Source organism: Oncorhynchus clarkii, chromosome 16 (assembly GCF_045791955.1).
Source record: "Oncorhynchus clarkii lewisi isolate Uvic-CL-2024 chromosome 16, UVic_Ocla_1.0, whole genome shotgun sequence".
Lineage (NCBI taxonomy): Eukaryota > Metazoa > Chordata > Actinopteri > Salmoniformes > Salmonidae > Oncorhynchus > Oncorhynchus clarkii.
The window spans coordinates 22553019-22571083 of NC_092162.1; the positions used below are offsets into that span (position 1 = coordinate 22553019).

Below are 18065 nucleotides of genomic sequence, written 5' to 3' on the forward strand. Positions count from 1 at the left end.
CATTAAAATGCATGAGACCTTGAGAGAAGAGAACAGCGTACCGGGAAGTCAAGGTAAATAAATACTAATAGGTTTTTCTGAAAAGAAAACACTCAGATGACGCTGGCGCAAAACAACAAGTGTGTCTGATAAAAGGTTTTAAGCCAGTTGGAGCTCCCGGGCCTCAAACAAAGGTATTTTTTCCTACCCCATAGAACAGTTTTGTGCTTGGCCCCCTCTTGCAATATGCTACTGATTCACTGAGAGATGCTCTGGCCTGAAGCACAGTTTGTGTATAAAGTCAAATACTGGAGAACATTTCGCAACAGGCCTGTGAGCCCCACAAGCGCCCCCCTTTTCATTGTTGTTTTCAGGGTATGTCAGGCTTTTCGGAGGAAAAAGAGAGGGAGGGAGAACGGAGGCAAAAGACGACAATGTTGCACCACCCTATTAAAAAGATTCCTGTTCGCTTTCCCTGTGTGTGTGTGTGTGTGTGTGTGTTAATATATACACGTGTGTGTTTGTACGAACACGTGCGCATGCGTATGTATGCGTGCATATATAAGAAAAACACCAGCCTCTGGCTCTCTTCAGGTCATTGGTTTCTCATTCTCACAGGGTCCAAAAATATATCATTTGTTTCCATGCGAGTTGTTTTAAGTAAGAGAACGTTACATTTATGTACATCACACAGAGTTTAGTTATAACACAAAGCGACTGCATAACAACTATTTTAAAGGAAGTCATGTAGTCATGGTGACAAAAACAAGTCAACCCCAGGGGGATGGGGTAAAGTGCTGTAATCTTTTGAACTGGTTGATCATGGATTGTCTCTTAGACATACGGTGGCTTCAGAAAGTATTCACATCCCTCAACTTTTTTCATTTTTTTTTTGTTGTGTCACAGCTTGAATTTAAAATGGTTTACATTGAGATGTCACTGGCTTACACACAATACCCCATACATTTGACAAACGAATTACAAATTTAAAGCAGAAATGTCTAGAGTCAATAAGTATTGTTATGACAAGGCTAAATAAGTTCCCATAATAAGTTGCATGGGTTCACTCAGTGTGCAATAGTGTTTAGCATGATCTTTTTCACGACTGCCTCATCTCTGTGCCCCACACAATTATCTGTAAGGTCTCTCAGTCGGGCAGTGAATTTCAAACAGATTTAAACACAAAGACCAGGGAGGTTTTCCAACGCCTCGCAAAAGGGTACCTATTGCTGTGGTGTATCTGTACACCCAGTCACAACAAAGATACAGGCGTCCTTCCTAACTCAGTTGCCGGAGAGGAAGGAAACCGCTCAGGGATTTCACCATGAGGCGAATTGTGACTTTAAAACCGTTAAGAGTTTAATGGCTGTGATAGGAGAAAACTGAGGATGGATCAACAACAATGTAGTTACTCTACAATACTAAACTAATTGACAGAGTGAAGAGAAAGCATGCACAAAGAAATATTCCAAAACATGCATCCTGTTTGCAGTAAGCCACTAAAGTAATACGGCAAAAAAAATTGCCAAAGCAATTCACTTTTTGTCCTGAAAACAAATCCAATACAACACAATACAACACAACACAATACTGAGTACAATTCTCCATATTTTCAAGGAGAGTGGTGACTACGTCATGTTATAGAAATGTTTGTAATCATTAAGGACTGGGGAGTTTTTCAGGATAAAAAAGAAAGGGAATGGAGTGAAGCACAGACAAAATGGGAGATGAATTCACCTTTCATCAGGACAATAACCTAAATCACAAGGCCACATCTACACTGGTGTTGCTTACCAAGAAGACATTGAATGTTCCTGAGTGGCTGAGTTAGTTTAGACTTATATCTACTTGAAAAACTATGGCAAGACCTGAAAATGGATGTTTAGCAACGATCAACGACCAACTTGATAGAACTTTGAATTTTGAAAAGAACAGACTTACCCAGAAAGACTTACAGCTGTAATCGCTGCCAAATGTGCATCTACAAAGTATTGACTCAGAGGTGTGAATACCTATGCAAATTAAATATTTATGCATTTAATTTTCAATAAATTTGCTAACATTTTTCAAAACATGTTTTCACTTTGCCATTAACAGGGTATTGTGTGTAGATGGGAGAGAAAAAAAATATTTAAACCATTTTGAATTCAGCCTGTAACACAAAATGTGTAATAAGTCAAGGAGTATGAATACTTTCTGAAGGCACTGTATTAAGAAAGAGGGTGGCAAGGGAGCCACTTGGACGTGACACCGGGGACTGCCTCTAGTGACAGGATCCAGACCAGGGAACGATTTGTGTATCACACCAATGAACTGAGTGGAGTGGGTCCAGGCCAGCGGAGCGATTTGGATGTGACACCAGGTCTGAAGGTTACGTTCTGTAGTTGTCGAGGCTTTGAAGGGTGTAGGTTGCCACGGAATCAAATACCCAACCACGGGTGATGACCGTGGCTATCCTCTGGAGGGCTGTGGAGAACACACAGGAAGTGAGGATGAGGTATGTGTTGCTATGGCAACACCCTCAACAAAATGGCCACAGGTGTATTTAACTAAAACAGGTAGACGCAGCGATATGACATCACACACCGCGGATCGACTTCTTACACCAGTTGCTCTTCCCAATGTGAGCGTGGCCTTGTGTTACCTTGTGTATGGGCTGATGTGTGTAGTGTGTGAGATGGTGTGACGTGAATGTGTGTATGTCTGTGTGTTTGATTAAAATCGATGGTGCAGAGGGGCTAGCAGGTATAACTTGGTTACCTGGGAGAGCCTGAGCACGTTGGGTAAGAAAGGCCACGTTAAATATGTAACTACACAAACTAGACCACCGGGAGAGGGATGTATTGGGTGTGGTGCCGTTTGTAACTTTTTAATTAAAGAGATGTATTTTGTGGCACAGAATTGATATTTTTCACAAAATATAGCATGTTTAAAATGGTGCCGCATAAGGATGCTGCTGCACCACCTCTCTCATCACCCCCTCCCTCCCTTTCCATTTTCCTCTTTAGCTTTATTAGTCCATTTGTTACAGCGGACATAAAAAAAATATTAAAATGTATACATGTTTCTCAGACCCCCAGATAGTACACACAAACACAGCTTTTTCTCCCCACCCCCACTCTGTCTGACACACTAGAGGTCTATCCCTGTGCGGTGCTTCAGCCTCAGGGCGATAGGGGGTGTGGATGACTTATGCAACCGCCCTGTCGTTGGCCGGGACGGCACCATAATCACAGCATTTTTAGGAATGGAGCCTAACGGTGTGTGTGTTTGTGTGAGAATGTGTGTGTGAGAGAAAAATGTTGGAAATGTGTGTGAAAGAGAATGTGTGTGTGTGTGACTGTGTGTGTTTGTGGAAGAGTCATTTCCACTTGTGAGACTCACCTTGGTAGTTTATTGGTGATTGGTCCGAGCCTGGTTGTACCACTATTAGCTGACGAGTTTTCTGACAAAAAGTAAGAAAAAGATAATTGATAATCCCCTCTTCCCCACTACTGTATCCGGAATTATCCACTCAAGTAAAAAACAAGAGTAATTTAGTATTTCTCCACTTTCAGTGCAGTTACAACACAGGACTTACAAAGGCCCACACTGTGATATTTACAGCCAATAGACACAGTAAGCCCTTATGCAGGGTTCTCACACACACAGAGGATACTTGAGCATAGTTTTGGTTGTTGAGTGTAGTGGTGTGTGGATGTTTGTTCCCTCTTCACGCATTACAAGTCTATCTGCATTCATCTTGCACTGACTCTATGCATACTTAGAAATACTATATATAGTGAGCTCCAAAAGTATTGGGACAGTGACACATTTGTTGTTGTTTTGGCTCTGTACTCCAGCACTTTGGATTTTAAATGACTATGAGGTTAAAGTGCAGACTGCTTTAATTTGAGGGTATTTTCATCCATATCATATCATTTTTGTACATAGTCCACCCCATTTTAGGAGACCAATAGGTATTGGAGAAATTCACTTATATGTGTATTGAATTTGTCAAAAGTATAGTATTTGTTCCCATATTCCTAGCACGCAATGATTACATCAAGCTTGTGACTCTACAAACTTGTTGGATGCATTTGTTTTGGTTGTGTTTCAGATGATTTTGTGCCCAATAGAACAATTAAATAATGTAGTGTGTCATTTCGGAGTCACTTTTATTGTAAATAAGAATATAATATGCTTCTAAGCACTTCTACATTAATGTGGATTATACCATGATTACAGATAATCCTGAATGAATCATTATTAATAATAATAATGAGAGAATGTTAGACGCACAAATGGGGGGGGGGGGGGGGGGGGTGTATGATATTTGTGCATCTAACTCATTGAACTTTAGACTACTTTAATACGCATACAATTTCTCCCAATACTTTTGGTCCTCTAAAATGGGGGGGACTGTGTACAAAGTGCTGTAATTTTTAAACGGTTCACCGGATATGGATTAAAAAGTTAAACCGTCTGCATTTTAACCTCATAGTCATTGTATAATTTCAAATCCAAAACAACGACAAAAAATTTGTCACCATCTCACTGTAAACACTCTGTCCCCCCCACACACACACACTTTCATTCTCATCATATTTTATTGTACCTTTATTTAACTAGGCAAGTCAGTTAAGAACAAATTCTTATTTTCAATGACGGCCTAGGAATAGTGGTTTAACTGCCTGTTCAGGGGCAGAATGACAGATTTGTACCTTGTCAGCTCGGGGGTTTGAACTTGCAACCTTCCGATTACTAGTCCAACATGCTAACCACTAGACTGCTGCTAGTCCGTTCTTTAGTTTACTCTTATTATTATCTAGCCTGATGCATCGTTGGGAAGGGCTCGTAAGTACGCATTTCACGGTAGTCTGTTGTATTCGGCGGATGTGACAAATAACATAACATTTTCAACGTCAGACAGACATTCTTACCAATTCACCAGTGAAGAGAAGAGGCTTTTGAACCACTGTTGCGCCGCAAAGCTCCACCATCCACTCCATCTGACCTGGAGAAATGGGAGAGCGAGAAAGACGTACATCCTGATTAAGAGACAGAGGTCAGTGAGTTCCCCAGAGCCTTCATTAATAACGTGACTCTTGAAAACCTTCGCACGTCTACGAGTGATCCAAACAACTCGTAGGGCAGCCAAAGGGCATCGTCAGATGCTTTTTATTGCCCCACTGCGTCACTTTATTCACAGAACATCTCTGGTAAAACGTATAATCAAAATGTTTAGGCTGCCTGACAGTGCAACTTGGTCTCAGAGCATTGCATATTATTTTGTATGTAAATCGGTGACTCTCCATTTTGTATGATACGTATGGTATATATTCATTTGTGGATGTCTATCACCCACCTCGTATAAGAAGCTACGACTTACAATATGTTAAGAATTTGCAGAACGTACTATATGCACACACACAACACATTACCAAAAGTATGTGGACACCTGCTCATCGAACATCTCATTCCAAAACCATGGGCATTAACATGGAGTTGGTCCCCCTCACGCTTCTGGGAAGGCTTTCCACTAGATGTTGGAACATTGGAAGCAAGTCCCTGCAGCATTCAGCCACAAGAGAATTAGTGAGGTCGGGCGCCGATGTTGGTCCTTTAGGCCTGGCTCGCAGTCGGCATCCCAATTCATCCCAAAGGTGTTTGATTAGGTGGAGGTCAGGACTCTGTGCAGGCCAGTCAAGTTCTTCACACCGTTCTCGACAAACCATTTCTGTATGGACCTTGCTTTGTGCACAGGGGCATTGACATGCTGAAATAGGAAAGGACCTTCCCCAAACTGTTGCCACAAAGTTGGGAGCACAGAATTGTCTAGAAAATCATTGTATGCTGTAGCATTAAGACTTCCCTTCACTGGAACTAAGGGGCCTAGCCAAAACCATGAAAAACAGCCGCAGACCATTATTCCTCCTCCACCAAACTTGACAGTTGGCACTATGCATTGGGGCAAGTAGCTGTATATATATATATATATATGTTTATATATGGAGATTGCATGGCTGTGTGCTCAATTTTATACACCGGTCAGCAACGGGTGTGGCTGAAATAGATGAATCTTCTAATTTGAAGGGGTGTCCATATACTTCTGTATATATAGCATATGTTACGAATTTGGAAAACGTAAAAGTATCAAAAAAGTAGATAATCGTTGAAAAGTTGCTAATTAGCTAAAATGGTCAAAGTTGTCCATGATTCGATCTCGCAACCTTTGGGGTGCTAGGCGTTTGTGGTATACGCCCACCCCGACCAACCACCCTACTTTTGTAGCTAGCTGGGCTGGCATTTTATCCAGGTAGCCTAAGACAACAAAAAATAAACTGTGTACTGTATCATGACAGAGTCATAGACCGTTTAGGCAACATGAAAGAGGAAGATGGTATTGGCGTTTCTCTACAAGTCAACATGTTTTTTTCAACTTTTTTTTTATTTAGGTGATTAGACGATGTTAAAAGTTGAAATGGTGCTGGAATAGTGGAGGCAGCGCATGTTTTCTTTGTGGTAACTCGGTGGTTCTAAATCCATAGCTGTTTAGTAGTCAGAAACATTAACTTGCTTGACCATGCTGTGGGTCATTTAACTGTTTGTTACATGCAATATGTTTCGTGGACTTCACTGGACAGATGTTGCTCTCCAGTTTTGTGATGAAACAAAGGTGTGGTTGAATTTATTCTGCCACTGTATCTTCCTACTGTCTCGGCCTTAGGCCTATGTATCATAGTGTCGAGGCATATGAATTAACAGGTTATAGAGCAAACACAATTATCACAACACGTGGGTTGTAATCTAGCTTTTTTCCCTGGCTTGGCTTCTCCAGTGATTTTACCCATGCACCGCTACTGTTTGCAGCCATAGGTGGTAATATTGTGGAATAATTCTCATTTTAAGTATTGTGGAATAATTCGAATGTTAATTTGAATGAAAGCTGATCCAAGAGCAGCACTGCTTTTCTTTCAATCCTATCAGTATCGACACATGGTCTAACCATGCACTTAGCGAACATTCTCTCTACATTTAAAAGTTGGCTTGAGGCCCTGATCATCTTAAGTAACAGTCGAACGAGAAGGCCGCTAAACCTCATCATGGATAGGTAGCAACTCCTTTTTTCACCAAGTCACCAGACTTAATTTCTTCCTTACCTCCTCTCCCCCATCTTCCACATCCCCAAAAACGAATTAATTAGAGCGTGGATTCATTACAGGATTTGATCACCCGAATGGGAAGAGATAGGGAGAAAAGTATAAAAGGATGGACGTAGCAGTGGGTTGGTGGAGAGACGACGATTAAGGAGAGACCCTCACCATATAAGTGTCAATAGGTTGGTAACATAGAACCTGTCCATGAAGACCACGTAATTTCTTTCTGACGTAGGTGTTGGCGGTACACCGGTATGATGTTGATATGGATTTTGCCATGTCGTGCTTCTACATCTGCATTGCTTGCTGTTTGGTGTTTTAGGCTGGGTTTCTGTACAGCACTTTGTGACATCGGCTGATATAAAAAGGGCTTTATAAATACATTTGATTGATAAATTAATACACGTATGAAATAAAGCGTTTTTGTTTTGTTCATTTCAGCAGAGTTTCTTCTCGGACGTTACACGCAATCTGTCTGCCAATCAAAGTCAACAAACAAGCATGCGCAAGTGCAGAGTAAGCAGAAATTTTGTTAGCAAAAGTGCCCCCTGAAAATCAAGCATCGAGAATGACTGACAAGGAAAATAACGCTATCGAGGTTGATTTGCAGGACGACGAATAATTGGTTCGAAAAAAGGGGGACTACTCTGTCGTTTGGAACTGGTTTAGCTTGATATCCGACCTTGACCAACAAACAGTACTGTGTAAATTGTGTCGACGCACTAGCCAAAAAGGTGGAAACACCAGCAATCTTTTTCACCACCTGAAAACCCTACATGTGCACGAATGTGAAGAATCTACCAGAATGCGTGCAGCAAACTCCCGGCACAATTCCCAAGATATCTTCAAGCAAGACCCGCACTCAGCTATCACTCAAGGCATCATTCGTTAGCGGTATTCCCTATGACAAAAAGAGCAAGAAGAAGTGGAATGAGATAACGAGTGCAATTACGTATCACATAGAGACATGGAACCAATTCAAACTGCGGAGGAAGACAGTTTCAGAAAGTTGATTCGAACTCTAGACCCAAGATATGAGATGCCGAGCCGTAAATACTTCAACAACACGTCTGCCAGAACTCGACACAGAAAGTCGGGGCAGAGTTGCCAACAAAATCCCTAACACTGCATTCTTCTCTACCACTGCCGACTTATGGTCAAGCCGGACCACAGAGCCATACATTAGCCTCACGTTTCATTACATTGACGACAACTGTAAGCTGCAAAGCAAATGCCTTCAGACCTCTTATTTCCCAGACGACCACACCGGAGGCATAATTGCAGCTGGGCTGAGGGAGGCACTTTCATCCTGGGGCTTGAAAGAGTCACGTCAAGTATGTATGACCACCGACAGCGGATCGAACATGGTCAAAGCATTGGAGCTGAACAAAATGGACAAGACTAGGGTGTTTCGGACACAGGCTACACATTGCCATTGGGAAGTTTCAACGTCCAAAAACAGCTAGGTACCAGACTGTATTCCTTCCTCTAAAATTATTCCACGGTTCCCTTGGCCAATGAATGACTACACCATCGCAAAACCAACCTAAACCCGAGGTGACCTCTGGTTATGAATTCATATGGTGAGAAGATTGGAACACTTTTTACACGCTCTCATCAGAGTAGGGGTGTACAAAATGAACAAATAGTAATATCACAATATTTTCCACTGTCCATACTATAACTACATAATATCACGATATACTGTACATTTTCATTTGATTTGAAGTATCACTTTATTCACTTTGTTAATGTCTTCAGTCTGTCTCGTTTTTCGTTTGTGTCGGTCTTCATCCACAGGTGGTGTGATGTTCAGAGAGTTTCCATCACATTGCTTGGCTATACCAGGGGTGTCCGGCCCTTCTCCTGGACAACTACTGGGTGGTTTGTTTTGCAGAGTTATATTCGGTACCCTTTTCACATTAACGAGTCCACACAAACAAGCCGAGCTGTACTTCCCTTCACTGTGCTAACCTGGTTACGCATTCATCGTAGTGGCTGGAAAAAACATTGTGAAAAGTTTGCCACTATAATTTGAAAAGGGTATAATGTTGCTGCTCAAGAATCAGGACAGACTTTGGACAAGAAACATGGGGGAAGGGACAAGAAACATGGGGGAAGGAACATTTACTGAAAACAATATATTTTGTGGATCTAGCCAAGAATTTGTTCACTTCAGGAAGAAAAACATAATTCCAAACATTACAAGGTTAGAAACATGTAAATCAACAAACTACATATAGGAAACCAACCGCAGCATTGATGATTCTTTACTTTCAGGGCTCGTGTTCACAGCACTTTGTAATTGCACTCTATATCCCAGTGAAAAACAAATCTGCACCAACAAAGTGGCACTCGTTTTATTCATACTTAACTTTTATTCAGTCTGGTAAGTCACGGATAAATTATATTTTGCAATAACAACCTTGTTATTCAATACGCAAAAAAATGTAACATTTTCAAACTAAAAATATTTTCTACTTCAAGAAAATCCTCATTTGGGGAAAGCCAAGTAAATGCACATGGTGTAGAGATGATATAGATTGCACTTATTGTATATGATACACACAGTGGAAGCAGGCAGGTAAATAATAGATGAAGACCCTGTTGAGACATGTTGCCGAGAACAGACTCCAGTTGTGTACCCTCTCCACGTGAAAGAAAGCCAAAAACGCATGCATGCACACCCGCTGACACTAGTCATTTAGCACGTAATCTAAAGCAGGCGTTCTCAAAGTGGGGTCCACGGACCCCCAGAGGTACTGCGGGGGGGGTCCACCCCTCCGTTTAAACAGCAGATTAAAGCATTTTGGAATAAGTAATACAATGTAATATTATGAATCTACAATTTGTGTTCTCGACATGGGCCTGGGAGGCTCACAGGCTTCTAAGCTTCACGGGTGAGCGGCCATGCACCTCCAAGACTGCCTCGCAGAAGAAATGTCAGGCCCGCGCAGAGACGAAAGAGATTGAACGTCACCGAGTTCGCCCCATTACTTTGCACTATACAGAGCAACGTTTTTTTTTCTGTGATCCAATCAACATTATATCAGCCCCTTTTCAATGGAACAAACCTAACTTTTCAAGATTGAGTTTGTGATTATGTTGTAGGCAGAGTCGGAGCGCACCTGAGTATAATTATATTGGTGAGGATAACCCAGGAGTGGTCTTTCAAATCCCCCGAGAGTGAATGTGCTTTTCAGATCAGAGCTATGCGTGTGCCCATTTTTGATATTCTTTGAAGTTATTAGTCCAGTTATAGATAGGTATAGGTCAGCAATTTGGAGTTACTGCTTCCTACAAGAGCACAACAAGTGTAGGCTACATTTCTTTGAAAAGCCAGTCAGGTAAAAATCTTATGTCTTAATTAAAAGGGTCAGTGTTGAATTGAATATGCAAATAAGCCCATAGGCAGAGGGGTAGAAAACATTGTCTAATTCTCTGTATGGTAATAATAATGACACACACAACACAATAGAATTTACAGTCACCTATTTGGCCCTTGGTGTTACAGTAATACATTTCAAGCCCTTTATAATGTTTAATATATATATATATATATGTCTCATGCAATGTATGCCAGCATTGAACACCACATATAGGCTACTGTAGGATGTCATAGAAATCATGAGCTTTTTCCATGTAAAAATATTATGGGATTTGCTTAATTGGTTTTGTTGGTAGGCCTACATTAAGCTCAAATAGTAGCCAATATACTATTGTGGCTGTCTAAAACTGTCAGGGTACAGCCTCAGTGTCTACTGTAAACGAACGCCAAAAGATGCAAAAAAAAAAAAAATCATAAGAATGTTCAAGTTTCCGCTCACAAGACCTAATATTTGCTCAGTGTCCCAAAACATTTACAGGGAACATTGTTCGTGGCCAAAGCATAAACTTGAGGAAAAAAACAACACCTCAAACTCAAAACAGACAACCGTTTAAAAAGTGCTTGTCATTTCCTCATTGAGCTGGCCAATCAGCAGTCTACTTGTATTCATATTTTTAATGACCGGTATATGCCCACACCATTCTGTTGTTGGGGTACTCCCACACCATTCCAACACAGAAAAGCTGATTTTGAACATGCGTAATTACCATTTTTTTTTAAAGGAAATCTGTTTCCCACATAATGTAATTAATTATTGGTCATGATTCATAGAAATCTTGAAACAGTGGGCAGTTACTTTAAGCTTTAAAACTGCAAGTATCTCTCTCTGCCTCATTGCAAAATGTGTAGAACTGCAGAAAATTAGCTTGAAAACTGTAACTTTTTCCTTCTAATGCTAAGAGCCGGGCCTTTAAAATGTTCCTTCCCTGGGCCCGAGAATTGGTTCGTCTGGCCATGCACTGCCGAAGTCATGGTAAAACTCCTTGTATGCAATCATTTTTTAAATTTTTATCTCACTCGAGTTGATTATGATGGGGTGCCTGATGAATTTGCGATCAGAAAAGGGGTCACAGGCCCCAAAAGCCTGAGAACCCCTGATCTATAATGCACGCGCAAACCCATTAGCCAAGCCTGCATTGTTTCAGCCTGCAGAAATACACATTAGGAGCACTTTGATGCCCTAGGACCTTCATCCATCCATTCATCCATCCATCCATCCGGAGAAGAAATGTTATTGCATGACGGAATATGAACTCTCCTCTACCTCTTCCGAACAGTGTCTCTTCTAATGCGGAGTGGACAGAGAGGACAAGATATAGATAACCTTCACAGTCTCTTTCCATCAGTGTTTGGCGCTTATCAGATTTGTGATGAAGGGAGAAGATTGAACCTCAAACTCCAACTACCTACAGTGCCTTCAGAAAGTAGTCATACCCCTGAACTTACTCCACTTTCTGCGTCACTACTTCACAGGAGCACCATTTCAAAGTAAACTTTTATTTTATTTATCAAAATGCATTTTTCGGCAGTAATACCTTCTGGAACATGTGAACTTTCATGTGCCTTAATAACAAACTTGTATGCCATCTGTAAATACAAATACAATTGTTAAATTACAAGCCTAGTTGGTTAAGCCACGGAAAAAGTCAGCAACCTTCCTGCTAGCCATGATTGGCTGAGATATTGAGTGGGCTGGACATGCCGCGAGAGGAGTTCGGATTGGTCTGCCATGTAGCACTCTTCTGTCCATAACGAGAGCTGGTCAGTAGGGTTTAGGTAATCCTTTCTAAATTGGCTTTATTTAAAGATATCACGTAGTAGAACTGCTTAAGTGTTGCTCTCCACTTTCTGGAGGACCGAGTTGAGTATGATAGCTAAGGAGATTAATTGCAAATATGCAGAGGAAGTCGAAAAGAGAACACACAAAGGCTGATGTATAAAACAAGTATCCGGATTACATCTTTAAACGAAGGGCAACCATGAAATCCGTGACAGAGAGAGAGAAGCGTCCATCCATGTATACGGACGGGTAAGATAGTCTAGCTAGCTAGCTAGCTAGCTAGATTTTCAGATGTGTGACCCGATTCAGGAAACTAGGCGTATGTCGTGGGTCACTACTTCACAGGAGAGCCGTTTGAATGTAAACTTTTGGCAGAAATGCCTTCTCGAACATGTGAACTTTCATGTGCCTTATGAATAAAATTGTTAAATTACAAGCCTAGTTGGTTAAGCCTAAGGAAGACCGCAACCTTCCCGTTAGCCATGATTAGCCAAGATAATGAGCGGGCTGGACATGCCAGATGAGTTTGGATTGGTCATATAGCACGCTTCTGTCTTTTTGAGCTGGCCAGAATGTGTAGGTAATCCTGTCTAACGCAGCTTTTTTTAATTTTATGTATCGCGTATTAAAAACTTAAGACTCCTCTATGCAAGTGTCCATTTCAATAGGAAGTCACTGCAACAACTTTTTCATAGCACTCTCATCTGAGTGTGCCAGAGCGCAGAATAACTGACAAATTTACGAACGCCCAACGCCTGTTGAATATGGCCGGTGTTAGTAAACGTTGGCAAAAAAGACCAACCAGCTCTGCTAGGGCGAGTAAATTGATTAGAGTGAGCTGTTCTCTCTTTTGTATCTGCAATTAGGTTGCAAGCTAGCCAACATTAGCCAGTTAGCAAGGGTGCTTGACTGCTATTGTCAGGTCAGAACGCCAGAGCGTCCAGTATGCGCTCCAAAAGCGAAACGCTCTGAATTTACAAAATGGCCAATCTGACAACACCCAAAACACACTCCGGCACTCCAGATTAAATTTACAAATACACCTGTAGTATAAACCAGCCTTTAGTCTTGAAATCTTTGGTTGTTTAGTACATAGCCTGATTCACATGTGAATCCTTAAATAGATGGGTGGTGCTGAAGCTTAAAGAGGGTGTGAACGATGCGGAATGGGTGTAGACAAACAAGGGTTCTTCAGTTTATTAACTTTCTAAGCATAATTACTTTCCCCATTGTTCCTCAACTGTAGTGTATGATTGACAATTTTCTAGCTCTCGAGTCTCTACTTTTAACCAATGTAAAAAACAACTTCAACACCATTTGCCCATGTACTCTTATATTCACCACCTGGCACAGCCAGAAGAGGACTGGCCACCCCTCAGAGCCTGGTTCCTCTCTAGGTTTCTTCTTAGGTTACGGCCTTTCTAGGGAGTTTTTCCTAGCCACCGTGCTTCTACATCGCTTGCCGTTTGTGGTTTTAGGCTGGTTTTCTGTATTACACTTTGTGACATCTGCTGATGTAAAAAGGGCTTTATAAATAAATGTGCTGCTTGCTTGCTTCAAATGTTTCTACCTAAGACCGAATCGAGCCAGTCGGCCACATTTTGTTACAGCCCGGATTCCATTTGGAATTAAATATGTTTTTCCTCACCCATTTACACACAGTACTCCATCATGAGAAATAAAAAATAAAAAAATATTTGCAAATTTACTGAACATGAAATATCTAATTTACATTAGTATTCATTCCCCTCAGTCAATACTTTGTACAAGCTCTTTTGGCAGCCATTACAGCTATGAGTCTTTCTGGGTAAGTCTAAGAGGTTTCCACACCTGGATTGCACATCATTTTCCTATTCTTTTAAAAATTCTTCAAGCTCGGTTGAATTGGTTGTTGATCATTGCTAGACAATCATTTTTCAGGTCTTGCCATATATTTTCAAGTAGAACATTCACTGTCTTCTTGGTAAGAAACTCCAGTATAGATTTGACCATGTGTTTTGGGTTATCCTGCTAAAAGGTGAATACATCTCCCAGTGTCTGGTTGAAAGCAAACTGAACCATGTTTCCTCTTGGGCCTAGTGGTTTCCTTCCTATCCGGCAACGGAGTTAGGAAGGACGCCTGTATCTTTGTAGTGACTAGGTGTATTAATACACCATCCAAAGTGTAATTCAAAACTTCACCATGCTCAATGGGATATTCAGTGTTTTTTACCCATGCACCAATAGGTGCCATTCTTTGCGAGGCATTGGAAAACCTCCCTGGTCTTTGTGCTTGAAATTCACTCCTCGGCTGAGGGACCTTACTTAATTGTATGTGTGGGGTACAGAGACGAGGTAATCATTCAAAAATCATGTCCATGCAACTTAGTATGTGACTTGTTCAGCAAATGTTCACTCCTGAACTTATTTAGGCTTACCATAACTAAGGGGTTGAATACTTATTGACTCAAGACATTTCAGCTTTTCATATTTTATTAAAATTGTAAAGATTTCAAAAATTCTAGTTTGGGGTATTGTGTGTAGGACAGTGAAAACAAATTTTAAAAATCTATCCATTTTAAATTTAGGATGTAACAACAAAATGTGGAAAAAGTCAAGGGGTGTGAATACTTTCTGAAGGTACTGTACTAAAAAGAGTCTCCAAAAAGAGTGAAAGATTACATCTTATGACAATTTAAAAATGTTTACATGTTTTCAGACCTTTGGCACCAACTTTACTCCACAGTTACCCCTAAGGGCAAAGAATTGCTGTAAATGTTCAGGTAAGTGGCAAAATAAAGGAAACACTTGAGTAAATGAGGGATACAATTTATATTGAAAGCAGGTGCTTCCACACAGGTGTGGTTCCTGAGTTATTAAGCAATTAAAACATCCCATCATGCTTAGGGTCATGTATAAAAAAAAAGAAAGTGCCCAGGTGTCCATTATTGGTTCTACCATGGCTAGAAGAAGTTCTCTTAGTGACTTTGAAAGAGGGGTCTCAAAGGAGCATAGTTGGTTTAAAGTGTGTGTGTGTGTGTGTGTGTGTGTCAGTCACCAAATCTTGACCTAATTAAACACTTATGGGAGATGAGAAAGACAAAGGAGATGATTGTGGACTACAGGAAAAGGAGGGCCGAACAGGCCCCCATTAACATCGACAGGGCTGTAGTGGAGCGGGTCGAGAGTTAAGGTCCTTGGTGTCCACATCACCAACAAACTAACATGGTCCAAACACACCAAGACAGTCGTGAAGAGGGCACAACAACCAAAAGACTGCTGAACAATTAATCAAATGGCCACCGGCCTATTACATTGGCTGCTACCTCGCTGTTTATTATCTATGCAGTCACTTTACCTCTACCTACATGTACAGATTACCTTGACTAACCTGTACCCCCACACATTGACTCGGTACCAGTACCCCCTGTACATAGCCTCGTTATTGTTATGCCATTTTGTGTTACTTTTTATTTTTTACTTAATTTAGTAAATATTTTCTTAAGTCTATTGAACTGCATTGTTGATTATGGGCTTGTAAGTAAGCATTTATAACTTTGAATGGTTAATCTAGACTACTTAAAAGGTTTTCCACACAAAAAAAACCTTGGCCAGGTACACACACACACAATAGTTCCCCAAACGGCTCCCCTTCCTCTTAAAGGGGCATTCCCTCTTAAAAGGGATAGTCCACTGAAATGACAATGGCGACCATCTTAGCTTTGCCAGTGCAAATAATGCAGTCAGAACTGGCAGTGATATAATAGTATGAAAATACGCAGAGGTTTAACCTTGCAAGGTTTTTAAAACTTTAAACCAGACATAGGCACATATACAGTGGGGCAACAAAAGTATTTAGTCAGCCACCAATTGTGCAAGTTCTCCCACTTCAAAAGATGAGAGGCCTGTAATTTTCATCATAGGTACACTTCAACTATGACAGACAAAATGAGAAAAAAAATCCAGAAAATCACATTGTAGGATTTTTAATGAATTTATTTGCAAATTATGGTGGAAAATAAGTATTTAGTCAATAACAAACAAGCAAGATTTCTGGCTGACCTGTAACTTCTTCTTTAAGAGGCTCCTCTGTCCTCCAGCAATTATTAGGAAATGGAAGACATACAAGACCACTGATAATCTCCCTCGATCTGTGGCTCCACGCAAGATCTCACCCTGTGGGGTCAAAATGATCTCAAGAACGGTGAGCAAAAATCCCAGAACCACACGGGGGGACCTAGTGAATGACCTGCAGAGAGCTGGGACCAAAGTAACAAAGCCTACAATCAGTAACACACTACGCCGCCAGGGACTCGAATCCTGCAGTGCCAGACGTGTCCCCCTGCTTAAGCCAGTACATGTCCAGGCCAATCTGAAGTTTGCTAGAGAGCATTTGGATGATCCAGAAGAAGATTGGGAGAATGTCATATGGTCAGATGAAACCAAAATATAACTTTTTGGTAAAAATTCAACTCGCGTATTTGGAGGACAAAGAATGCTGAGTTGCATCCAAAGAACACCATACCTACTGTGAAGCATGGGGGTGGAAACATCATGCTTTGGGGCTGTTTTTCTGCAAAGGGACCAGGACGACTGATCCGTGTAAAGGAAAGAATGAATGGGGCCATGTATCGTGAGATTTTGAGTGAAAACCTCCTTCCATCAGCAAGGGCATTGAAGATGAAACATTGCTGGGTCTTTCAGCATGACAATGATCCCAAACACACCGCCCGGGCAATGAAGGAGTGGCTTCGTAAGAAGCATTTCAAGGTCCTGGAGTGGCCTAGCCAGTCTCCAGATCTCAACCCCATAGAAAATCTTTGGAGGGAGTTGAAAGTCTGTGTTGCCCAGCAACAGCCCCAAAACATCACTGCTCTAGAGGAGATCTGCATGGAGGAATGGGCCAAAATACCAGCAACAGTGTGTGAAAACCTTGTGAAGACTTACAGAAAACGTTTGACCTCTGTCTTTGTCAACAAAGGGTATATAACAAAGTATTGAGATAAATAAGTATTTGGTCAATAACAAAAGTTTTCCACGATAATTTGCAAATAAATTCATTAAAAATCCTACAATGTGATTTTCTGGATTTCTTTTCTCATTTTGTCTGTCATAGTTGAAGTGTACCTATGATGAAAATTACAGGCCTCATCTTTTGAAGTGGGAGAACTTGCACAATTGGTGGCTGACTAAATACTTTTTTGCCCCACTGTATATGTGCCTATGTCTGGTTTAAAGTTTTAAAAACCTTGCAAGGTTAAACCTCTGCGTATTTTCATCCTATTATATATCTGCCAGTTCTGACTGCATTATTTGCACTTGCAAAGCTAAGATGGCCGCCATTGTCATTTCAGTGGACTATCCCTTTTAAGAGGGAATGTCCCTTTAAGAGGAAGGGGAGCCGTTTGGGGAACTATTGTGTGTGTACCTGGCCGAGGTTTTTTTTGTGTGGAAAACCTTTTAAGTAGTCTAGATTAACCATTCAAAGTTATACTTGTTGCAAATTTTTGTGGATTGTTATGTCAACGACAAAAGGATTCCTTTGTTTTGGAAGAGGCCTTATTAACATTGAGCTCCCACAACCATCCTGGGTTGTTTTTTTTGTGTGACTAACTTTATTTGATTAAATATTTCTGCATTTTGAAGGGGGACTGCACATTTTTGCTTTTTGATTAACGTTGGGACTATTTTCTGTCGGGATTCTATTTGGACTTTCTAGGATTTTGACTGTTTTTGGTCTAGTTTAAGAAAATCTATTAGTTTGGTGGATTGAAACGCTATCAATATATGCATATTTTGT

The 18065-nt window shown here is 40.9% G+C and overlaps 1 protein-coding gene across 1 annotated transcript in view; it reads right to left on the reverse strand.

Annotated features, from left to right (window-relative positions):
• Positions 1-571: 571 nt before the first annotated feature.
• The window catches only part of LOC139368206 (breast cancer type 1 susceptibility protein homolog), a 43399-nt gene continuing 25905 nt past the window's right edge, over positions 572-18065 (reverse strand). The window contains exons 18-20 of the mRNA XM_071106853.1: positions 4902-4975; positions 3364-3424; positions 572-2445 (exon numbers count right to left, since the gene is read on the reverse strand). Of these exons, the coding sequence (XP_070962954.1) occupies positions 2351-2445; positions 3364-3424; positions 4902-4975 (230 nt within the window). The 3' untranslated portion in view covers positions 572-2350. The remainder of the gene's footprint in view (positions 2446-3363; positions 3425-4901; positions 4976-18065) is intronic.